A 25,977-nucleotide genomic window follows, 5' to 3' on the forward strand; every position below is an offset into this window, starting at 1 on the left:
TGTGAGAAAGTGGTCTAGTTTCAACCTTCTGCATGTTGCTGTCCAGTTCTCCCAGCACCATTTGTTAAAGAGACTGTCTTTTTTCCACTGCATGTTCTTTCCTGCTTTGTCAAAGATGAGTTGGCCATACGTTTGTGGGTCTAGATCTGAGGTTTCTATTCTATTCCATTGGTCTATGTGTCTGTTTTTGTGCCAATACCATGCTGTCTTGATGATGACAGCTTTGTAGTAGAGGCTAAAGTCTGGGATTGTGATGCCTCCTGCTTTGGTCTTCTTCAAAATTACTTTGGCTATTCGGGGCCTTTTGTGGTTCCATATGAATTTTAGGATTGCTTGTTCTAGTTTCGCGAAGAATGCTGGTGCAATTTTGATTGGGATTGCATTGAATGTGTAGATAGCTTTGGGTAGTATTGACATTTTGACAATATTTATTCTTCCAATCCATGAGCACGGAATGTTTTTCCATTTCTTTATATCTTCTTCAATTTCCTTCATAAGCTTTCTATAGTTTTCAGAATACAGATCTTTTACAACTTTGGTTAGATTTATCCCTAGGTATTTTATGCTTCTTGGTGCAATTGTGAATGGGATCAGTTTCTTTATTTGTCTTTCTGTTGCTTCATTATTAGTGTATAAGAATGCAACTGATTTCTGTACATTGATTTTGTATCCTGCAACTTTGTTAAATTCATGTATCAGTTCTAGCAGACTTTTGGTGGAGTCTATCGGATTTTCCATGTATAATGTCATGTCATCTGCGAAAAGTGAAAGCTTAACTTCATCTTTGCCAATTTTGATGCCTTTGATTTCCTTTTGTTGTCTGATTGCTGATGCTAGAACTTCCAGCACTATGTTAGACAACAGCGGTGAGAGTGGACATCCCTGTCGTGTTCCTGATCTCAGGGAAAAAGCTCTCAGTTTTTCCCCATTGAGGATGATGTTAGCTGTGGGCTTTTCATAAATGGCTTTTATGATGTTTAAGTATGATCCTTCTATCCTGACTTTCTCGAGGGTTTTTATTAAGAAAGATTGCTGAATTTTGTGAAATGTCTTTTCTGCATCGATTGACAGGATCATATGGTTCTTATCTTTTCTTTTATTAATGTGATGTATCACGTTGATTGATTTGCGAATGTTGAACCAGCCCTGCAGCCCAGGAATGAATCCCACTTGATCATGGTGAATAATTCTTTTTATATGCTGTTGAGTTCGATTTGCTAGTATCTTATTGAGAATTTTTGCATCCATATTCATCAGGGATATTGGCCTGTAGTTCTCTTTTTTTTACTGGGTCTCTGTCTGGTTTAGGAATCAAAGGAATACTGGCTTCATTCAATGAGTCTGGAAGTTTTCCTTCCCTTTCTATTTTTTGGAACAGCTTGAGAAGGATAGATATTATCTCTGCTTTCAACGTCTGGTAGAACTCCCCTGGGAAGCCATCTGGTCCTGGACTCTTATTTGTTGGGAGATTTTTGATGATTCAATTTCTTCGCTGGTTATGGGTCTGTTCAAGCTTTCTATTTCCTCCTGATTGAGTTTTGGAAGTGTGTGGGTGTTTAGGAATTTGTCCATTTCTTCCAGGTTGTCCAGACTGTTGGCATAGAATTTTTCATAGTATTCCCTGATAGTTGTTTGTATCTCTGAGGGATTGGTTGTAATAATTCCATTTTCATTCATGATTTTATCTATTTGGATCATCTCCCTTTTCTTTTTGAGAAGCCTGGCTAGAGGTTTATCAATTTTGTTTATTTTTTCAAAAAACCACCTCTTGTTTTCGTTGATCTGCTCTACAGTTTTTTTAGATTCTATATTGTTTATTTCTGCTCTGATCTTTATTATTTCTCTTCTTTTGCTGGGTTTAGGCTGTCTTTGCTGTTCTGTTTCTATTTCCTTTAGGTGTGCTGTTAGATTTTGTATTTGGGGTTTTTCTTGTTTCTTGAGATAGGCCTGGATTGCAATGTATTTTCCTCTCAGGACTGCCTTTGCTGCATCCCAAAGCATTTGGATTGTTGTATTTTCATTTTCGTTTGTTTCTATATATTTTTTAATTTCTTCTCTAATTGCCTGGTTGACCCACTTATTCTTTAGTAGGGTGTTCTTTAACCTCCATGCTTTTGGAGGTTTTCCAGACTTTTTCCTGTGGTTGATTTTTAAGCTTCATAGCATTGTGGTCTGAAAGTATGCATGGTATGATTTCAATTCTTATAAACTTATGAAGGGCTGTTTTGTGACCCAGTATGTGATCTATCTTGGAGAATGTTCCATGTGCACTCGAGAACAAAGTATATTCTGTTGCTTGGGATGCAGAGTTCTAAATATATCTGTGAAGTCCATCTGATCCAATGTACCATTTGGGGCCCTTGTTTCTTTATTGACCGTGTGTCTAGATGATCTATCCATTTCTGTAAGTGGAGTGTTAAAGTCCCCTGCAATTACCACATTCTTATCAATAAGGTTGCTTATGTTTGTGAGTAATTGTTTTATATATTTGGGGGCTCCCGTATTCGGCGCATAGACATTTATAATTGTTAGCTCTTCCTGATGGATAGACCCTGTAATTATTCTATAATGCCCTTCTTCATCTCTTGTTACAGCCTTTAAAGTCTAGTTTGTCTGATATAAGTATGGCTACACCAGCTTTCTTTTGACTTCCAGTAGCATGATACATAGTTCTCCATCCCCTCACTCTCAATCTGAAGGTGTCCTAAGGTCTAAAATGAGTCTCTTGTAGACAGCAAATAGATAGGTCTTGTTTTTTCATCCATTCTGATACCCTATGTCTTTTGGTTGGTGCATTTAGTCCATTTACATTCAGTGTTATTATAGAAAGATATGGGTTTAGAGTCATTGTGATGTCTGTAGGTTTCATGCTTGTAGCAATATCGCTGGTACTTTGTCTCACAGGATCCCCCTTAGGATCTCTTGTAGGGCTGGTTTAGTGGTGACGAATTCCTTCAGTTTTTGTTTGTTTGGGAAGATCTTTATCTCTCCTTCTATTCTAAATGACAGATTTGCTGGATAAAGGATTCTTGGCTGCATATTTTTTCTGTTCATCACATGGAAGATTTCCTGCCATTCCTTTCTGGCCTGCCAAGTTTCAGTAGAGAGATCGGTCACAAGTCTTATAGGTCTCCCTTTATATGTTAGAGCACGTTTATCTCTAGCTGCTTTCAAAATTTTCTCTTTATCCTTGTATTTTGCCAGTTTCACTATGATATGTCGGGCAGAAGATCGATTCAAGTTATGTCTGAAGGGAGTTCTCTGTGCCTCTTGGATTTCAATGCCTTTTTCCTTCCCCAGATCAGGGAAGTTCTCAGCTATTATTTCTTCAAGTACACCTTCAGCACCTTTCTCTCTCTCTTCCTCCTCTGGAATACCAATTATGCATAGATTATTTCTCTTTAGTGCATCACTTAGTTCTCTAATTTTCCCCTTATACCTCTGGATTTTTTTTATCTTTTTCTCAGCTTCCTCTTTTTCCATAATTTTATCTTCTAGTTCACCTTTTCTCTCCTCTGCCTCTTCAATCTGAGCCATGGTCATTTCCATTTTATTTTGCAGCTCGTTTATAGCATTTTTTAGCTCCTCCTGACTGTTTCTTAGTCCCTTAATCTCTGTAGCAATAGATTCTCTGCTGTCCTCTATACTGTTTTCAAGCCCAGCGATTAATTTTATGACTATTATTCTAAATTCACTTTCTGTTATATTGTTTAAATCGTTTTTGATCAGTTCGTTAGCTGTTGTTATTTCCTGGAGATTCTTTTGAGAGAAATTCTTCTGTTTCATCATTTTGGATAGTCCCTAGAATGGTGCAGAACTGCAGGGCACTTCCCCTGTGCTGTCTTGAATAACTTGCGTTGGTGGGCAGGGCCACAGTCAGACCTGATGTCTGCCCCCAGCCCACCGCTGGGGCCACAGTTGGTGGCCCTTCTCTTCCCCTCTCCTAGGGGCGGGATTCACTGTGGGGTGGCATGGCCCATCTGGGCTACTTGCACACTGCCAGGCTTGTGGTGCTGGGGATCTGGCCTATTAGCTGGGGTGGATCTGCAAGGTGCACAGGGGCGGGAGGGGCAGGCTCAGCTTGCTTATCCTTCAGAGGTCTGCTTCGGGAGGGGCCCTGTGGCACCAGGAGGGAGTCGCCGGAGGGATGGATTCGCAAAAGCACAGCGTTGGGTGTTCGTGCGATGCAAGCAAGTTCTGTGTCGGGAACTGGTTCCTTTTGGGATTTTGGATGGGGGGTGGGCGAGGGAGATACCATGTCGAGCGCCTTTGTTCGTTGCCAAGGTGAGCTCTGTCGTCCGGGGCTCAACAACTCTCCCTCCCGTTGTCCTCCAGCCCTCCCGTTCTCCGAGCAGAGCTGTTAGCTTATAACCTTCCAGATGTCAAGTCCTGCTTGCTGTCAGAACACACTCCGCCCGGCCCCTCCGCTTTTGCAAACCAGACTCGGGGGCTCTGCTTGGCCGGCGGGCCGCCCCTCCGCCCCGGCTCCCTCCGGCCAGTCCATGTAGCACGCACTGCCTCACCGCCCTTCCTACCCTCTTCCGTGGGCCTCTCGTCTGCGCTTGGCTCTGGAGACTCGGTTCTGCTAGTCTTCTGGCGGTTTTCTGGGTTATTTAGGCAGGTGTAGGTGGAATCTAAGTGATCAGCAGGATGCGGTGAGCCCAGCGTCCTCCTACGCCGCCATCTTCCCAACCGCCAAATCTCCCTAGCACCATTTGTTAAAGAGACTGTCTTTTCCCCCATTGTATATTCTTACCTGCTTTGCTGTAGATTGACCATAAAAGTGTGGATGGATTTTTGGACTCTATTCTGTTCCATCGACCTATGCATCTATTTTTGTGCCAGGACCATACTGTTTTGATTACTACAGTTTGTAGTATATCTTGAAATCTAGGATTATGATACCTCCAGTTTTGTTCTTCTTTCTCAAGATTTCTTTGGCTATTTGGGGTCTTTTGTGGTTCCATATAAGTTTTAGGATTGTTCTAGTTCTCTCAAAAATGTTGTTGGTATTTTAATAGAGATTGTATTAAATCTGTAGATTGCTTTTGGTAGAATGGATATTTTAACAATATTGGGTCTAGAGAATGGACTATGTTTCCATTTGTTTGTGTCATCTTCAGTTTTTTCATCAATGTTTTATAGTTTTCAGAGTATAGAGCTTTCACCTCCTTGGTTAAGTTATTCCTAGGTATTTTATTCTTTTCGATGTAATTGTAAATGAAATGGTTTTCTTTATTTTTAAGTTTATTTATGTATTTTGAGAGAGTGTGCATGAGTGAGGGAGGGGGCAGAGGGGTAGAGAAAGACAGAATCCCAAACAGTCTCCACACTCGGTGCCGAGACCTATGCGGGGCTCAATCCCACAACCCTGGGATCACAACCTGAGCCAAAATGAAGAGTTGGATGCTCAACTGACTGAGCCACCCAGGCGTCCTTCAAAAAACAGCCTCTTAATGCAGAGAACAAACTGGCGGTTGCCAGAGGGGAGGGAGGTGGTGAGGGATGGGGTGAAATAAGATTAAGAGCACATTTATCATAATGAGCAATGGGAAATGCATAGAACTGATGAATCACTATATGTACATCTGAAATATAACACTGTATGTTAATTATAATTGAACAAGATGATAATAATAATAACAGTAACAATAACAGTAATAATGATAGAGGACACTGGAAAGCTTCCTCTCCTTGCCACTCCTTCTTAGTCCTCTGCCACTTCCCCTGCTCTCCAGTAGGCTGCCCCACCACATGGCCGTTTACTTACTTGCATGTCTGAGTTGGTGAAGCTGCAGGCAGACAGGTAGTTGGTATGCATAGCGACTGACTTCTTTTTGGCAGCCATGTTTTCATTTTTGTCAAATGTCAGTGGATACACAGAACACTTATTATCCAAACCACTAGCATGGAAAGAAAGAAGTGTCAAATGCTAATATAGGGCAATAGAATACATGTATACATTCTCATGCACATGCGCTTTTTCAAAATGTTTCCCTTTGGCAGCATCATATATTGTAAACTTTCCCCCAACTTTCACTTGGAAGATTTTCAGATGTACAGTAAAATTGAAAGAAAAATATGACAATGAACACCCAGATCCCCTGACTTATGTTTAGTAACTTTGGTTTTGCCATATTTGTAGGAGCAAATTCTGAACCATTTGAAGGGAAGTGCAGACATGACATGTTACATCTAAATACTTCAATTTGGAAATATACATCTTCTATAAAACATTCTCCTAGGTGGCCACTAAATCATTATCACGTTTAGAAAACTAACACAAATTCCCTAACACCGTGCAAGAGGCCATCTGTATTCAATCTTCCCCAATTGCCCCCAAGATCCAGGGCCCAAGCAAGGTTCAGATATTGCACTGTTTTTTCTATCTTTTTAAGATCCTTTAATTTAATTTTTTAAACGTTTATTTTTGAGAGAGAGAGAGGGAGAGAGGCAGAGACAGACGGAGATAGAATTGGAAGCAGGCTCAGGCTCTGAGCTGTCAGCACAGAGCCCAATGTGGGATTCGAACTCACGAGCTGTGAGATCATGACCTGAGCCAAAGTTGGACGTTTAACCTAATGAACCACCCAGGCACCCCTAAGATCTTTTAATTTAGAACAGACCCTCTACCTCTTTTTTGTTGTTGTTCATGACAAGAGATCTTAGGCCAAGTGTTTTATAGAACGTCACATACAATCTGGACTTGTCACATTGTTTCTTTGCTTTTTTCATAATTTATTGAGCGAGACAGCTTAAGCGGGGGGAAGGGCAGAGAGAGGGGGACAGAGTATCCGAAGTGGGCTCTGTGCCGACAGGCTGACAGCAGTGAGCCTGATGTGGGGCTCCAACTCACGAACTGCGAGATCATGACCTGAGCTGAAGGTGGATGCTCAACTGACTGAGCCACCCCGGTGCTCCACATTGTTTCTTAATGGCTATTTTCAAGTATAACTTTTTTTGGCAATAATAGTATAAAGGTGACATTGTGTACTTCTTTCTTACTGCTTCACTTCAGAGGTTTGTGATGCCTCTTGTCTTAAAATTGGTGATGCCAACTTTGATGACTTGGTCAAAGCATTATATCTTTCCATGGTAAATGTGACTTGTTTATAATTAGTAATAGTTTGGGTTTGACACTTCAAGACCATGTGAAGATCCTGCTTTCCAACAACCTTTCATGCAATGGCTTCAGCAAGACTATGCTTGTTTGAATCAAATATTACTTTAGGGGTACAAAAGGGTGACCTTCTGATTTGATCATTCCTAAGAAATGGATTCCTTTTTCTCTTCAACTCTGTTATAATCCATTACTATCACTATTCCATGTGATGCTCAAATTGTCCCAAATTTGGACAGTGGGGGCCCCTTCAAGCAGCTCCTGTTTCCTTTTGATAGGACTCCATTGGTCCTTGAATATTTTCTTGCTTTCTGGAACAAGAAAATCCCCGAGGCTCTAAAGAGGCCTTCCTTTCCTGTCCCAGACCTAAATCAGCCTTAATCCAAGGAGCCCTGCTTCCTTTTAGTGGGGAACGATGTTTAGTAGCTCTCTTCTAAGGCCCTGGGGATGCTAGGGTGTCCCTTAGCCTTTCCAGCTGCTCAAAGCGGCAGGTGTGGACTTGGGAAGTCTATTACCAGTAATTCATAAGCTTGTGGGTAAGAATGATTTGCAGTTAGGCTGTGCCATTGAACCAACATGCTGTGGACCATGGGCTTCCCCAGACCTCAGGGTGGAAGGCTTTCTCCCATGCTGAGGCTTCAGAGTAGTTTCTGTAGCTCTGTTGGGATACTTATTATTTAGAGTTATTTGCACTATGAGAAGCAGAGAAGCTTGCAGTGTGATGCATCTGGTGTTGAATCTCTGGTTTAGTATCTAACTCATTTTGTAATCTTGCTTATGTTTGTTAAGGTTCTCTGAGCCTTAGTTTCCTCAACTATAAAATGGAGTGGATGCCACCCACCTTTTACAAGGGGCTGTTGTGAAGAAGCATAAAGAGTTCAGAATGGCTCTAGACATATAATAGAGGCTCAGTAAGTGGTCATAATTGTTATCTTTATATTCTACTTGGTTGGAGGCAGGCACTATGTTTGTTTATTTATTTATTTTGAGAGAGAGAGAGAGAGAGAGAGAGAGCGAGAGAGAGAGCGCACATGTGGGTAGAGAGAGGGAGAATCCCAAGCAGGCTCTGCATTGTCAGCACAGAACCCGAGGTCTGGCTCGATCCCAAGAACCGCGAGATCATGACCTCAGCTGAAATCAAGAGTGGGACGTTTAACTGACTGAGCCACCCAGGTGCCCCTATCCTATTCATCTTTAAATTCCTCAGGACACTCAGTCCAGTGCCTTGTGAACAGTTGTTCATATCAAGTGTTCAATTCCTGAGTGAAGTCTTCTTGGGGATCTGGCTTTCAAATAAAAAAAAAAACTTACATATAAATAAAATCAATTAACACATTTTTTTTTGAGAAGAGGATTGTGTCAATACTGTTAAGAGTTTAGCTTTTAAGTTTGGAAGCAACTAAGAAATAGACCCACAAGTCAAGCAGATGGAGATAAAAATATCCCCATTATTCCCTAAAAAAAAATTGAGAATGTGGCAGAGATGTGGGTCTGTGTGATCACGGAGTTACAGGGGTGTCACAAAGCCACAGTCGAGAAACATCTCATTAGATCATCACTAGAAAGGCAAGTTAATTGCGGTGGCTCTTGGCAGTTCTAAGGAAGGTCTGAGCAAGGGAGATGGTGCTTTTGTCTACGATGGGGATTCAGTCTCTCAGTTTCATTTTTAATGCTCTCTCCTCATCCAGTGGACCCCATATTTTACATATTTGTTAATATTTCACCAAAAGTTACACCTTGAACTACCTCCACTTCTGTTTCATAACAAGGTGCGAGGCAGCCAGTGCAGGTGCTGACCAGCTACCATATGCCAGGGCTGGGAAACAGATGTGACTGAGATTAAGGCACCAGCCATCCCTCCTCTCTGAGCTTTTTCTCTCTGCCAGGCTGTCACCACAAATGTGTCCACCTGGGCCTTGTAAAATTGTTCTCTTCCCTGCCTGGCCCTCATCCTCATGGACATGTTCCCACTGGGTTCCATTTAGTGAGGGTTCAAATAAGACATATCAGAGAGAATCATTTTCTAAACTACTGTGAAAGACCTTGTTCACTATGTTATTATATCCATTGCATATCGCAGAAGGATCTACCCAACATATTCTTTTTGTAATGTAGAACCAGCTAGTAGCTCAGTGTCAAATACTGAGAAATCATGTAACTCACCTAACTCTATGTATCTGCTAACATCAATGCTGAGTTAGAAACATATTACTCCAGGGTTTTTTAAAATGCAGAATATTTATTATTCCTAATGAGAAAGAACTGATCTTACCTAATGAGAGGTTGGCTTTTGCCTTCAGCTACTGGGAGGTCATCTCTGAGTCCCAGGAATGGCCTGTCTGATGGGAGCAGTTCTGGCCAATAGTCTGAACAGTGTGATTTCTGGTGGGGGCTTTAGGAGATGCACTGTGACTTCCAATCTCTGTCAGTTCTGACCTCCTCTGGAGGAACTAGAAACTGAAGGTATTAGTCTAAACCTCGAGGACACACTGGAGACTGAGGGTCAGCCACATGGGGAGCCCCAGTAAAAATTCTGGACACCAGAGGCTCAGAGGAGTTTCCCTGGTTGATAATACTCTGCGTATCATCACACATGGTGGCCAGGAGGAGGTGATGCCATCTGTGACTCCACAGGGAGGGGACACCTGGAAGTTCCAGGTTTGGACCCCTCCTGGACTCTGCCCTATGCACCTCTTTCTTTGGCTCTAATTTGTATCCTTTCACTGTGAGCCTAAGCATAGCACTTCCCAGAGTTCTGTGATTGTTCTAGAAAATTTTCAAACCTGAGAATGGTTGTGGGGACTCTCAAATTTGTGGCTGGTATCTGAAGGGACAGAAGTCTTATGGGGACTGTGCCTTCTAACTGTCCAGCTGGCTGAACTCCTTTGTACTTACCTGATAGTGTGTGTGTGTGTGTGTGTGTGTGTGTGTGTGTGTGTGTATGCATACACATATGTAAAGTTTTATACATATAGCATATAAATGTTTTATATATATGACATATATAAACACCTACACACACACACACACACATACATATAAATCACATATGTATGTGTCTTTTATTGTGCTTACCTCAAACCATTTCAAGAAGTAAATGGAAATGAATTTTATATAAATATTACCATTCAGTTATAAGATGGAAATACAACTTACTTTTGAATTATTTAAATAATTAGAAAATATGAAATACGTGTGTGTGACCATGGGTTCCAAAGGCACACAGGGTCTTGGCAAATGGAGAGTTAATGGAAAGATGCCCCCCAACAGCCACCCAAAGGGAGGGACATTGGGGATGAGCACTGGTGTGACCCTGGCTGGAGAACGCTCCAAACTTTTTGTTTCAAGGCCAAGGATTTTCACTTTTGAAATAAAACTATTTTCTCCTGATTATAAAAATAACATACACTTATTTTTAAAACTTGAAAATAGAGAAAACTATTTTAAAAAACCCATAGTCCTATCATCCACAAAGAACTGCTACTGGATTTTCTGGTATAGTTCATCACAGACATGTGATTGCCTCTTTCCTAACATGGCTGGGCTCCTACTGTAGAAATACTTTGAATGGTTCCAGAACTGTTTAAGACAGGGAAAGGAAATTGGGTTGGTTGCAGTCCTCAGTGCCAACTCTGTTAAACTGAGCTCCAGGAGAATAGGGAATAAAACAGTCTTCCTAGCCACCTGGATGCTCTTTTTTTTTTTTTTTTTAAGTTTATTTATTTATTTTGAGAGAAAACCAGTGGGGAAGAGGCAGAGAGAGAGGGGGACAGAGGATCTGAAGCAGGCTCTGTGCTGACAGCAGTGAGCCCAATGTAGGGCTCAAACTCATGAGCCATGAGATCATGACCTGAGCTGAAGTTGAACGCTCAACCAACTAAGCCACCCAGGCTTCCTGGATGCTCTTTTCACTTACTATAATTAAGAAGTTTTCTTTTTGATGGTTGTATAAAATATTTCCTTCAATTCATGTACCGCAATTCACTTAACAATTTCCTTTGATGGACATACTGTTCTTCCCTACTTGACCCTATTTTTGCTTTATTTTAAATAACACTACAATAAATATTATCACTCATGTGGCTTTTCTATATTATGGATCATTCCTTTCGAACAAAGTTCTTAGATGTGGCATCACTAGGATCAAAGGTTACAAATTTTTGTTTTTTGGTTTTTAAAATTTTTTTATAATGTTTATTTATTTTTGAGAGAGAGACAGAGTGCAAGCAGGGGAGGGGCAGAGAAAGAGGGAGACATAGAGTCCAAAGCAGGCTCCAGGCTCTGAGCTGTCAGCACAGAGCCCAATGCGGGGCTCCAACTCGCGAACTGTGAGATCATGACCTAAGCTGAAGTCGGACGGTCAACCAACTGAGCCACCCAGGTGCCCCAAAGGTTATAAATTTTTCAAGGCTTCTTTCATATTACCAACAAGTTTTCCAAAATGTCTACACCAATTTCCAGTCCCTACCAACAGCATTTGAGAGTAGAGGCGGGCTGGTTTGAAACTTAAATGACTGTCAGTCTGTAGTGAAAATAATTATGAAAGAGATTTTTATAGTTTCTTTTTTGATAAAGTTCAGGGAGGAAGTTAACACATTACTTAACCAGTAAATAACAAAAACAAGTTTTTGTGTGTTTGTTTTTGCCCATCGAACGGTGTTTTATGGCTAACAGGACATCTGAAAAGCTGCTGTGGCCCCTACTCACCCGCATGCAATGGCGCATCCTGATGGGGCATACGCACAAGCCATCACCCACGTGCAGGGCATAGTGACCGCGTGCTCCTGAAACACAGTACGCCAGGTTCATAGAAGGAACGAGCAGTGTTTCTACACACATGTATCAACCTTTAGTTTTCACAAAATGAAACGATTCAGGTTCCTGCTCAATTCCATTACAGCTTCAAAGAGCAGTGATGTGAGGTGACGATCAGCTGGAGACTGACGAAGAGACTCCGCTCCCCCATAATCAGCTGAACAGTATGTCGTATATTCGGAAAGCTAAAAATCTCAACCAGCAAAACAATATTCTTAATGTTTTACTTACTTCTTAATGGTGTACTCCCCTCATTCTTGTGAGTGAATATTGGAGCTCATTTTCCTTGAAAGGTCAGTCTGAATTTCACTGCAGTTATATTCTTCAACCTATTTACTCAAATTCCCCCTATTTTCAAAATCTATTCTTAAATGATTCAACATGTATGTCATATGTGTCTCCTTGTGAGTGTACGACAGCCGCTGGGCCCTGTGGGGCCTGAAACCATTCCTGGGAAGGTGTGAGTGGGGGCAGGTGTGCACAGGGTGATGCTGAGTTGTGCTCACAGATAACACAGAACCCGTAACATGGAAGCTATGAGAACAAGACGTAGCAGTTCCTGCTCCTGGCTCCTGCATTCTCCTGCATGTAGACAGGCAAACAAGAAAGCCACGATTCAAAACTTTCTAAATTTGTGGTCTTGTTTCCATGACAGGCCCTGGTCCTGGTTCCAATACCAGCAAGACGTGCGGCCTCATGTAGCCCTGCCATTTGTCCTCCCTCAGTCTCTCCCCATCTGTGAAGGGAGAGGATGGGACTAGATGATTCCTAAAGTACATGTGAGTGCTGGTCTTCTTTCCTGTTTGATTCTGTGTGATTTTGTGGGGGAAACATGGGCCCTGACACTGCCCATGAAAATTCTGTCACTTGAAATCTATGGCCTTAAAAAAATTTTTTTAATGTTTATTTTTGAGAAAGAGAGAGAGAGAGAGAGAGAGAGAGAGAGAGAGAGAGAGAGACAGAGCAAAGCAGGAGAAGGGTAGAGAGAGAGGGAGATGCAGAATCCAAAGCAGGCTCCAGGCTCCAGCCGTCAGCACAGAGCCCGACGCAGGGCTTGAACCCATGAACTGTGAGATTGTGACCTGAACTGAAGTCATATGCTTAACCAACTGAGCCAGCCAGGTGCCCCAGAATCTACAGCCTTTTAAACGCCAAGAATAATCTGTGCAAATGGTCGCTTTAGGCACAAGGCACCCCAGGCCCCCTTCTTTACAAGTAATAACTATGGTCTCTGATGGGGGGGCCACAGAGGCAACACCATGCCCCTTAGAAACCAGGCAGTGTGTGCTCAATGACATTCTAAGGCTTAAACAGAAATAACAAAAACCCACACACTCCTGAAGATGCTAAGGCATGCTGGGAGAAATAGAAGCTTCCGTGGAGGGAGGTGCTGGACAGGAAAGCCCTTTGCAAACTCTTAAGTTGCCATTTTTACTATTTCCCAGGGGCCTGACCATTAGGGACTCTGCTCCAAAAGATGGTTCTGGGCCCCCCCTTTGATCAGGTTGTACAGCAACTGCCTACCACAACAGCTACTAAACACATTCAATAGTGCAGAATTCGGATGCTGTTCAGTTTTAGGCAGATCTAGATCTCTGTGTTTTATATAGTGAAAAAGAAGACTTTCTTTATAAATAAATAACAGAATCAATAGTCATTACCGTAAATGGCAACATGATGCAGGCTTGTAAGCACACCGACACATTGATTTTGGCCTTTCTCTTAAGAGTCTAAATTCAGAGCCGAGCATGCCCAGGCCAGACAGAGGATAGTCAGTTCAACCCCCTGCAGCCACAGCTTCCCTGCCCACTGCCTGCTCATGTCCATAGTGGTACAGTCTGGTCAAAGACACAGAGAGGAGAGAAACCTGGGGATTTGGGAACCTCCTACCATCCCTCAGAAGAAAAACAATACATGTCTGTGTGAATGTGATAAGTTTTCCAAGCCAGGCCCTTTCCCGTTTTAGTGCTAGCACCCCGTCTGGTGGCTCTCCATGCTCCAGCCTCAATGAGGGGTGTTAGCTCTCCAGAGGAATGGATTTTGCTGTGGGTTGCTGAGCTGTCCGAACACAGATGGGCTTTTGTGGGGTTTCCATCCCCAGAAAGGCACCCGAGAAGAAGGATGACTGTGACTGGGGGTGTCTGGAGGGGATGAGGACCCAGGGCTGTGGTTCTGAGGTGCTGCTCAACATGCCAGCGACAACACCTTACCTTGTTAGTAGTGAAGGAATCCCACACGATCACCTTCCCATCCTGGAAGGAAAAAGAGTAAATAGCTCAGGAGTTGTCAGCCAGTCCTTACAGGGAAGTACTGAGAATTGTTCAAAAAAGCTGTGTCTGGGGTGCCTGGGTGGCGCAGTCGGTTAAGCGTCCGACTTCAGCCAGGTCACGATCTCGCGGTCTGTGAGTTCGAGCCCCGTGTCAGGCTCTGGACTGATGGCTCGGAGCCTGGAGCCTGTTTCCGATTCTGTGTCTCCCTCTCTCTCTGCCCCTCCCCCGTTCATGCTCTGTCTCTCTCTGTCCCAAAAAATAAATAAACGTTGAAAAAAAAATTAAAAAAAAAAAAAAGAAAAAAAAAGAAAAAAAAAAAAAAAGCTGTGTCTGGCGGGACAGTGTGCAGGAGAAAGCCAGAGTGAATATCTGGGTAATCAAGATCTATCCTTGAACAAAAGGGGAGCGAATATGGGGCTCAACTGTCCAGCCTGATTAAAGGCTCAGTTCTCAACGTTCTACTCCTTGTACAGATACAAAGACAAAAGCATTGCTTGGAGACTTCTGTTATACTATTTAGAAACCAAGCACAAACTGTTGGTACACGGCCATCACGCACCATACCCTGTCAGAAAGCGATACAGGCGTAAGACAAACCTGAAATGACCTCTAGGTACCTGACAGGCAATGAATGGACTCTTGCTTTCTCCCTCACCACCTCCACTAGCCATCCTGGCTCCTGTGTGCTGTGCTCCCTGTAGGGACGGGTCAGAGCCCCACCCTCATTCCTGGCCCACTTCTCGGAGCTGCGCTGGCCTGAGATCAGTGTAACGTTGCCACCCTAACATGTTGCACCTATGCTGAGAACAAGTCCATCATGGTGGGGATCCCCTGTGGGCAGCTGTTCTGCAAAGAGAGCACTCCCTGTCAGGGTGTGTTCTGGGCTGGGGCCAAGTTCATTGTCACCACTGCTGCAGCCCACACTGGGGCTGTGGGGAGTCACCACTAGGTCATCTATTTGTCATACAAACCCACTGGGGATAGACCACATAAACCCTGGTCCCTACAATGCAGTCACCGGCCCAGCATCTGGTGTGTGGGTCCTCTGGGCCCCCAGGCTCTGCCCAACAGTGGAAGAGGACGGCTGAGCTGACTCCTTCAGCACATGGGTCCCCCAAACACCCTCCGGGATAGCGAGTCTGCAGCATCCACGGCAGGCTTGGTTTTTATAATCATTCAAGCCATTTGGAGCCAAATCTGACGAATGAGGCAAGGGCGGGGGAAGAGATGCTGCTTAGGGGCACAGGTAAGGTCTGATTATCCAAAGTGACACTGCTTTGGATTCTGTGTCTCCTTCTCTCTCTGCCTGTCCCCCACTCACACTCTGTGTGTCTCTCTCAAAAATAAAGAAAAACATTAAAAACATATACATGTTCTAAATAATCCACACACTCTAACATCTATGTCAGGTTGTATTTGATAAGAAAAGGTCGTAATTAATCTCCTATATTACCTACAGGTCTAGTATGTCATGTACTTGCTTTCTTTTACGTTCATAAAAAAAAGTTATCCCGTAAGTTTTCTACCACATTTTAAAAATCGCTGAAAAAGAGAACAAAGAAATTGTTTTACTTCCACCATTCAGTCCCAGCCATTACTATTTTGGAGCATTCTTTCTTGACTTTTTTTTTTTTCTTTTTTTTTTTTTTTTTTTTACAAAGTGGTTATCAAGATATATATGTTGCTACCTAGCCTTTTTGATGCTTTGTATGATCTACTGGAAGATTTCCATATTCCTGCTGCGTGTGGCCAAAGTGCCCAGAAACAAGGTCAAAGTAGGCATTTTGGGACCTTTCAAAACTCCTAAGCACATTGGTTCTTCTAGTCTGACTTCTCTGACTAAATCCCTGAGCACAACGTATGGGGTAGATTAGGTAACAGAGCAGAGAAGAGATAAGGGGCTCCAGGCCTTGGGGTCCTCCACACCTGTAGCTCCACATGCTGCATGGGGCTGGCAGGGGTGGGGGGGAGTGTTTGGACAGACTCAGTGTATTGTCCAAATTGGCGTTCCCTTCGGTGGCTTCCTCCACCTCACTGCCTGCCTGCCTGTCCCCACCACCCACCTACTATGTGCTCTGGAGAGAAAAAGGAACCCAAGAGGCTAAAATCAGTCATAAAACCAAATGTGGGCTGCTCCACAAGCACGGATTTATACACCAGGGGCCCACATACCTAGAGAGACAGCCTCCACCCTAAACCCGAACCCACGCAGTCAGGCTGATTAATCTCCTGCCTTCAAGGGAACAGGGCTGCTCTGAGTCACTCTGTCTGCTCCAGAACATTCCTGCTGTTTCCAGCTTCCTCCCACACCCACCCGGCTTCTAGTTTCTCTGCAGCAGAGGTGGATGGATGGAGCACGTCAGCAGTGTACCTCCTCCCTAAGGACAGTATTTGAGTGACAGAGAATCCAACATATATTACACTTCTAGGGGTAAAAAAAAAGTCAAAAAGGCTAGGTAGCAACATGTATATCTTGATAACCACTTTGTGAAAAAAAGTTGAGAAAGAAATGCTCTAAAATAGTAATAATGGCTGGGACTGGGTGGTGGAAGTAAAACCTTTTCTTTGTTCTCTTTTTCAGCGTTTTTTAAAATGTGGTAGAATACTTGAGGGATAACTTTTTTTATGAACGTAAAAGAAAGCAAGTACGTGACATACTAGACCTGTAGGTAATATAGATTAATTACGACCTGTTCTTATCAAATACAACCTGACATAGATGTTAGAGTGTGTGGATTATTTAGAACATGTATATGTTTTTAATATTTTATTTATTTTTGAGAGACACAGACAGAGTGTGAGCGGGGAGAGGCAGAGAGAGAGAGAGGAAGACACAGAATCCAAGGCAGGTTCCAGGCTCTGAGCTATCAGCACAGCCTCCCAAAGCCGGGCTTGAAATCACGGATGGCAAGATTCTGACCTGAGCCGAAGTTGGACACTTAACCGACTGAGCCACCCAGGCACCCCTAGAAGATGTATAGTTTTTATACTTAAAAGGGCAATTAAAAAAAACCCCAAATTGTCCTTTGGAAAAGCTGGGCTGAAGGCAGGGATAGGGAGAAGCCCAAACTGGCCATAAAAATAAATGACTTCAGTTTACAGTTTTATATTCAACGTGTGTTACATCAAAATAGACATAAAAAGTACCAGGCAGTGATAAGCAGCCTCCTGATAGTCATACTTTTGTATAGGTCCCTCCCGCATTATATTAGGGTTGGTCCGTGTGACCAGTGGAATATAGCAGAAGTGATGGAAAGTCACTTTTGAGGCCAGCTCATAAAAGACAGCATGGCTTCTGCCCCATCTCCCTCTAGCACTCTGGGGAACACCAGCTACTGTGTTGTACGCAGCCCTATGGAAAGTTCCATATGGTGAGGAACTAGGGCGTCCAGCCAATGAGCCATTTTGGAAGGGAATTTCTGCCTCAGTGGAGCTGTGCCATGATCACAACAGCCCTGACAAGCATCTTGACTGTGACCTCATCAGAGATCCTGAGCCAGAACCACCCAGATAAGCTGCTCCAGATTCCTGACTCTCAGAAACCATAATAAATATTTGTTGTTTTAAGTTGCTAAATTTGGGGGTAACTTGTTATACAGCACTAGATAACAATAATACATAAGATATAAAATAAACTATGTCAATGAGATAGAATGAATGAAAAAAATATCCTTTCCAAAAATGTATCTTAAATTTGTTCTTTAGGGGTGCCTGGGTAGCTCGGTTGGTTAAGCGTCCGACTTCGGCTCAGGTCATCATCTCATGGTTCATGAGTTCAAGCCCCGCATCGGGCTCTGTGCTGACAGCTCAGAGCCTAGAGCCTGCTTCAGATTCTGTGTCTCCCTCTCTCTCTGCCCCTCCCCGACTCGTTCTCTCTCTCTCTCTTTCTCTCTCTCAGATGAAGAAACATTAAAAAAAATTGTTCTTTAGGGCATAGAAATTGCTGAACTCTTAAAGTGAAAGAACCCATAAGCACTTATGTTCCCAACTTGAGGGGAAAAAAACCCTCTATCTAAAAAAGGGTTTCATTTACAAATGAGACCCTGAAATATGCTCAGGAAGAAATAATTTTGAGTGGTTTGTCAAATACAGTTCATGTCTCATTATTACCAATTCCAAATCTACCCAAATGAATGGCGTTCTACAGTATGCAAGAGAATTCTTAACTATGCCAACTCATGTCCTGTGGAGAATAAATGGAGTCCTAGAGATCAGGAAGGGTTTCTTGAAAAGGAAAGCTCTCTTCTTTTGCTATAAAGTCAGACGCATGCTCACCATCAAATAGCAGGTGCCACGTACCTGGGATGAGCTCACGATCCTTCTCTTATCTTTGCACCAGTCCATGCAGAGAACTTTGTTCCCATGGCCTTTGAGGGTCCTTCTGGTCTTCATGACAAACTGCCCCAGGGCCTCCACCCGCTCCGCAACCTGGTGTACTAGAAGGACAGGCAACAATCAGTTCTGTTACCCAGGACCAGATTCTGAGCCATATGCTGGCAAAGGGATGACACTGGTCTTTCTCTGTGGCCACAGCTTGATTCTCCTGTTCTTTACTATAATGCCTTCACAACGCTCTCTTTTGAGCTCAGTGGAGGGTAGAGACAACACTGTCGTTCTGTCTTTGTGTTTAATACCCTACATTTTTCAAAGCATTTCCATCTCTGTGTGCTAAGGGATCAACAAGACTGCCTCATATCTACAGACTATATACCTTCTACTATACACAATTCTCCCACTGAAGGGTGACAGCTCTGCGAGGTAGGCAGGGCAGCATCAGAATGAGATCACTGTCCCCCTTTAACAGGTGAGGAGACTGAGGCTTACAAGGGTTCTTTGGCTAAGTTCATACAACTAACTGGGAGTGACTCTGGGGTTTCCGGTTCTTTCACCTACCTTTCCAGTCACAAGGAAAAGCGACTTTACAAAAACTGTCCTATGAGGTGCCAGCAGGCACCGTGACTCCTAAATGACCACCCCCCCTTCCCCTCTTGCCTAGCAAAGGCCTGGGATGTGCAGGCTCCATTCATGTGCTGCAGGCAAGAATGAATAAGGGAGCCACCGGTACAGCCATGGGTTTACTGAAAACTTGTGGTGTCAGTAGAGAGCAATATTCTAGAAGTCTGAACACATGACCTAGACAAGGAACCAACACAAGGGAGGAGCTTCAAAAAGGAATCTCTCAGGTGCTGGGACCGTGGCCTCTTTCTCGAAGCAAATAGAGCTTTCAAAGGGCTTATCTCAGAGGCTATCACTGTGGGGTGTCACTAGGAGCCAAGTTCCCACAAAGGTACCATCTAGTCCAGACCCTGGATCCAGAGGTGAGGCAACTGAGGATGGGGGATCCCATGGCTTCTCCCCCTTGTGCAGTGCCACTGCGCTTGTGGTTGGAGGCTGTGCCAGAAGGAAAACTGGGGCTCCTGACCCCCTCTCCACTTCTCCTTCCTCCAAACCTCCCAGCAGGGCATTTCCCCAGGCAGGTGAGAAGCAGGGAAGGGGGCATTTGAGGCAAGGGATGGCCCGAGGAAAGGTGTGGTGTCTTAGCATAGCAGAGTGACGTGGGTGATGTGAGGCCAGGGGGCTGGCTCTCTTCCTTCCCAGGAGCTGCTAGAACTTGAGGGGGAAATGCCACCTCCTTGTGGGAAACCCGGGCAGGGAGGGCCAGACTGGACTGTAGTTCAAGCAATGACAACAGAGCCCTTCTCAGAAACCCACCCTCCCTGGCTGGCTCTCCCTTCCTTCTCTCTAAACACTGCACTGTGTATCTCCTAAAAACAAGGCACTCTCTTACATAACCACAGTATATTATCAAAGTCAGAAAAGTAACACTGAAACAATACTACATCTGATGTATGGACCTTACTGAGAGACTCTCCATTGTCTCAATAATAACTTTACTGCAAAAGAAAACCCAAGATCATGTGCTGTACTCAGATGTCATGTTTCTTTAGTCTCCTGACTTACTTTCCCAGTTTGGGCTTGTCTCCTGCTTCCTCAAGATTAAATTCAGGTAATATGTGTCTGGCAGGAACACCAGAGACTGAGGAGCTCCTGCCGGTGTACCTGGTCAGGAGGCACCTGTTGTCCATTAGTTCACCATCACCAGCACTGTTCACGCTGACCATTTGGTTAAGATGGTGTCTGCCAGTTTCTTCACTGGACAGTTACCATTTTGCCTTTTATCATGAAGAAGCATCCTGTGGGGATGTACTTTGAGACTATATAAATACCCAGTCACTCTTCAAACTCTAGTTTTAACATCTGTTAATGATTCTTGCCTGAATGGTTTATTACGATAGTTCGCAAGGTTTTCCTAATTCCATCATTCCTTCTGTTTTTTGTTTTGTTTTGTTTTTTTTAATTTTTTTTTCAACGTTTATTTTTGGGACAGAGAGAGACAGAGCATGAACGGGGGAGGGGCAGAGAGACAGGGAGACACAGAATTGGAAACAGGCTCCAGGCTCTGAGCCATCAGCCCAGAGCGTGACGCGGGGCTCGAACTCACGGACCGCGAGATCGTGACCTGGCTGAAGTCGGACGCTTAACCGACTGTGCCACCCAGGCGCCCCTGCTTTTTGTTTTTTTTTTAGTTGGCTTTCTAATAAAAGGAGTTTTCCCTCCCCTCCAATGTATTTATTCACCCATGTATATTAGATGGACTCATGGATTCTTACTGTAAGAATTATTTATTTTGATGCTCATCCAGTGCCTGATTTGCTCAGAGGGGGCCCCATCAAGCAAGCTCCCATGACCTTCCAACACGTCCCCAACATTCCCTGAGCACTTCTTTTTTTTTTTTAATATATGAAATTTATTGTCAAATTGGTTTCCATACAACACCCAGTGCTCATCCCAACAGGTGCCCTCCTCAATGCCCATCACCCACCCTCCCTTCCCTCCCACCCCCATCAGCCCTCAGTTTGTTCTCAGTTTTTAAAAGTTTCTTATGCTTTGGCTCTGTCCTTCTCTAACCTCTTTTTTTTTTTTTTCCCTGAGCACTTCTTATTACAGACTCAGGTTCTTTCCCTTCGAATCAGCCACTTCTCCAAGAAGTCTTGGTTTCATGTAGTTGCCCCATTTCTTTGTGATAGAAGAACAAATGTGTGAACAAGTTAAAAGTCTCTGTGAAAACTCAGCCCATAAAAAATACTGGTTTAACTATAAAGTACTACATGAGAGGCACCTGGCTGGCTCAGTCGGTGGAGCGGGCCACTCTTGATGTAAGCTAGAGCCCTACATTAGGTGGAGAGATTACTTAAAAATAAAATCTTAAAAAAAAGTATACCTGGGGCGCCTGGGTGGCGCAGTCGGTTAGGCGTCCGACTTCAGCCAGGTCACGATCTCGCGGTCCGTGAGTTCGAGCCCCGCGTCGGGCTCTGGGCTGATGGCTCAGAGCCTGGAGCCTGCTTCCGATTCTGTGACTCCCTCTCTCTCTGCCCCTCCCCCCTTCATGCTCTGTCTCTCTCTGTCCCAAAAATAAATAAACGTTGAAAAAAAAATTAAAAAAAAAAAGTATACCTGAATATGCAATTATTATGCTATTACTTCTGCTGAGACACTGCATTCTTTATTGCCACAAACAGCACATTAGTTTTTTACTGATGCGTTCTTTAAAACATATTGTTTAATATGTTTAAAAACAGAGTGAATTTTCTAAATTCTTACAGGACTTTGACATGTCTGTACCAGCTCAGAGTTGTGAGCATAGATTATTTAGTGTTTTACTTTGACACTTCACATCGATATTCTTGCTGTTTTCCTCACTTGTGCATTAGGAAGACCACAGCTATTTAATGTCCCTCTCACAAAAATAAAAAAAAAAATTAATTAAAAAGATGGCTCACCCCACCCATATAGGGCCCTCCTTACATAATGGGAATCTGACCACATCCCAACTATTAGTTATTTTTTCTCATTGCATTTTTCCATCCCACACCCACTCATCCTGTTTCTATCTGGCAAATCTCACATCTATTAAAGAGTTACAGCTTTTCAAATGATGTCTCCAGAACCCCTACTGTGTGCCAAGAACTATGCCGGATGCATGGGTACAGAAAAGAATAAGACAGTCCCTGCTCTTAGGGAGCTCACAGTGTGCAGGGGGAAGACAGGCCTGCACACATATCACCAAGGCAGTGTGGTCACAGAGGTGTCGGGGAGCCGAGGGTAACACGGCTGACTGCTGGCAGGTGTGCCATCAGAAGGAGATGTCACAGGTACCTGGTTTTGAAGGATCCATAGGAGTTGGGGTAAGGAAAGGGAAGGGAGGAAGCTAGCTTCTTTATATCTCTGTTTCTCATTCAGTAAAATGGAAGACAGTGAACTAATCCACGGGGGTGTTCTGAGTTTTAATAGGGGAAGTGAATTAAAGTGCCTAACAGGTGTCTGGCAGGCCAGAAACCAAAGATGGAGAGTCAGGGTACTAGGGGCTGGGGACTTGAAAACTGGAAACAACATAACCTGGAGGAGGTGGGGGGGGGGGCTTCTGAAATGGAAAGGCCACAGAGACTTTCACGTTTGGGATAAGAAAGAATGAGAGAGTGAAAAGAGGAGGTTAGGGATAGGGAGAAGGTTTTTTCTTGATTTATTTTAATATAATTATAGAAGAGAATGCACACCCATTGAAAGTAACCAGAAAATAGAAACACGATCGCTTACAGTCCTGCCTAGCCTGACCATTCTAAACATGTGGTCTATATCCTTCCAAGCCTTTTCTCTGCACACGTGTACACATGCATGTGTGTGTATATATATACACACACACACACACACACACACACACACACACATACACACAAGCAGACTACACTTCACATACAATTTTGGGGATGAGTTTTTTCATTTATGGTTGTCTATGTCAAATATAATTATCTGTCACTTTAAATGACTACATGACATTCCACTGAATATACCACAACACTAAAATTCCCTACTGGAAGACACTTTGTTCTAGGGCTGCCTGGATACCTTTGCATTGCATTACCTCCTTAGATAAATGTCAATTCATAGCATTGCTGAGTCAAAGGTATAACACATTTTTAGAGGATTTCAATGCATATTGCCAATATCTACCATTTTGTGCACATTTCCTGGGGAACAGGCACTGGGCTGAGGGCCTTACACACAGCCCGAGGACCCAGGCTAACCCTTATTTCTACAAAGAAGGAAGGGGAAACTCAGAGAGGCTAAGGACGTCATGTACAAGCATTCAGACCCCTATGAACAGAAAACACCTCCTGTAGTGGCATGAGTTCTGGGCACGTGGCTCTATTACTGTTGAAAATCAAGGCCAAAGTGAGGTGGTGACAATGGCTTCTTAGTCTAGGAGACACCCCCAACTTGGATCCCTCTACTTCCTGATGTAACTAGAGCAACGGATCCACGTTAGGGACTCTAGTCCGGAATCAAGAAGTGCATCCTCATCCTGGCTCTGGGAGACCGATGCAAATTTAGAAACAGAAGAGAACTTAGGAACTCAACAAGTCAGGCTGAGCACCAATCCCGGGCACCCTGAGGTTTGGCAAGTGTATGAAGCAGGGGTTTTCAGTTGCCATCAGCTCCTCCTCCCGTCAGCCTCTACCTTCCCTCACAGACAAAAACCTTACTAGAAGCCCAAGGCAGAAAGTAGCCAGAGCTGAGCTGAGCTGGTGAATGGGGGAGGGAGGATGCCAGGCTCAGGGGCATTTGTCAGCACACTTCTCGCCCACTGGCCCCCAAGGTAAGTGAGTTGCCCTGATCCACTCACTTCTCAGAAAAGGAAAGTGAGTCCTGAGGGAAAGGCACAACTTACAAATTAGTGGAAACAAATGTCTCCTCTGAGCCTGTGCCCTCTTCTGTAAAACGAGGGTGTTAAGAGTTTATCTGGATGGGGCCCTGGAAATAATCTGTAATTCTGGTTTCAAGCAAAGATGAATTTTTCATGAAGATGTGGCTTCCTGTCAACTTTCAGGGAATATTTTGCTATTTATTTTATAATCTGTCGCACATGTGAACCAAAAGTAAAATGTATAGTGTGCAAGTCTGTTCATGAAAATCCAAACAACATAAATTCGTAAAGTGAAAACATGCATCAGGGTCCTTTTCATCATTCCAAAAGGCCATGAAAAAAGTGACCCAAGCACAGACAGATCTAAAGTTTTCCTGAACATGAACATTGTGGAAATGACTGGTAACACATTAGATAAGTTCAAAGACAAGTGAGACATCTTCAGTAGAAAAACAGAACCATTTAAAAAATGATCTTGAACCACTTTCCAAATTTGGCACCAATATACAGTCTTTTGATGGCCACAATTTGGTAGAAGATCTAAGGAATCAAAGATGAAAAATTATCTGGGGTGCCTGGGTGGCTCAGTCAGTTAAGTGTCTGACTTCAGCTCTGGTCCTGATCTTGTGGTTCATGGGTTCAGCTCAGCGTCAGGCTCTGTGCTGACAGCTTAGAGCCTGGGGCCTGCTTTGGATTCTGTGTCTTCCCCTCTCTCTCTCTGCCTCTCCCCTGCTCACACTCTGTCTCTCTGTCTCTCAAAAATGAATAAATTAAAAAAAATTTTTTTTTAAATGAAAAATTATCCAAAGCTAATTCTAAAAAACTCATTATGCAACCCAAGTGTCCATCGATAGATGAATGGATAAATATGTGGTGTATCTATACACCCACACACAATGAAACACTTCTCATAAAAAAGGGTGATATCATTTACAACATGGATGGACCTAGAGAGTGTTATGCTAAGTGAGGTAAGTCAGAGACATAAAGACAAATACCATATGATTTCAGTTATATGTGGAATTTAAGAAACAAAACAAATGAAAAGCAGAAGTAGACCCATAAATACAGAGAACAGACTGATGGTTGCCAGAGGGGAGGTGAGTGGGGGGGATGGGCAAAGTGGGTGAAGAGGAGTGGGAAGCACAGGCTTCCAGGTATGGAATGAGTAAGTCATGGGGATAAAAGGGGATAAGAGCATAGGGAATATAGTCGATGATATTGTAATACCATTGTATGGTGACAGATGGTCACACAATTGTGGTGAGCACAGCATAACCTATAGAGTTGTAGAATCACTATGTTGTACACCTGAAACCAATGCAACACTGTGTGTCAACTATATTTCAATTAAAAAACAATACAGGTAAAACAATTTAAAAAAGCATTCCACCTGAATTTACCTCAGGATCGAATGAGGTGGGATATAAACAAAATCCTTAAACACTGGGATGGTGGGAAAATATCTGCAATCACATTTCCTCACTTGTGCTTGAGATTTTGGAATTGCTCCAAAACATCCATTAGCTACACACAGAAAAAAACCTCCCCAGAATTCCCTAATTAGAAAGTGGAAAGACTAAGCTATGGTACCATCTTTCAGATGGAGTCCTACATGGTTCCGTACAATTATTTCAAAATATTGACATTAAAAAGAACAGTAAAATGACATGGGGGGCATTTTAATCCATTGTGTTAGATTAAAACTAGGCTCAAACTCTAAATCTAGTACAATTCCAAATATGCTCACAAATATATAGGCAAGCATAAAATCATAAGCTATGAAATACACCAAAATGTTATAAGTGGCTGTCTCTGGGTGGTGGGGTTATAAATGGCTTGTTGTCTTCTATATTTCTAAATATGTGGCAGGGGGCATTCGTTTATTACGATGGTACCCTGGAGACACTTATGTTAGCTAGCTTGTGTGCAATTAGGAACGCAGAGCCAAAGCAAAGGGAGACGCAATGAAAGCCTCTCACGGCTGCGGGCAGCGGGTGGAAGAGCAG

General features: G+C 43.4%; 1 protein-coding gene and 1 long non-coding RNA gene across 5 annotated transcripts in view; both read right to left on the minus strand.

The window, feature by feature from the left end:
• The window catches only part of GNB5 (G protein subunit beta 5), a 63,894-nt gene that overhangs the window by 22,606 nt on the left and 15,311 nt on the right, over positions 1-25,977 (minus strand). For all 4 annotated transcript variants that reach the window (XM_040492711.1, XM_040492708.1, XM_040492710.1 and 1 more), the window contains 4 exons: positions 18,505-18,641; positions 14,146-14,187; positions 11,828-11,904; positions 5,771-5,903 (listed from right to left, as the gene is read on the minus strand). In XM_040492711.1, the coding sequence (XP_040348645.1) occupies positions 5,771-5,903; positions 11,828-11,904; positions 14,146-14,187; positions 18,505-18,641 (389 nt within the window). The remainder of the gene's footprint in view (positions 1-5,770; positions 5,904-11,827; positions 11,905-14,145; positions 14,188-18,504; positions 18,642-25,977) is intronic.
• LOC121041717 (uncharacterized) lies at positions 21,126-24,583 on the minus strand. Its single transcript, XR_005795825.1, has 2 exons — positions 21,721-24,583; positions 21,126-21,487 (listed from the first exon to the last, which is right to left on the minus strand). It is a non-coding gene; the product is annotated as an uncharacterized LOC121041717 (long non-coding RNA).

The sequence above is a fragment of the Herpailurus yagouaroundi genome, unplaced genomic scaffold (genome assembly GCF_014898765.1).
Source record: "Herpailurus yagouaroundi ecotype Mexico unplaced genomic scaffold, PumYag 184, whole genome shotgun sequence".
NCBI classification, from domain to species: domain Eukaryota; kingdom Metazoa; phylum Chordata; class Mammalia; order Carnivora; family Felidae; genus Herpailurus; species Herpailurus yagouaroundi.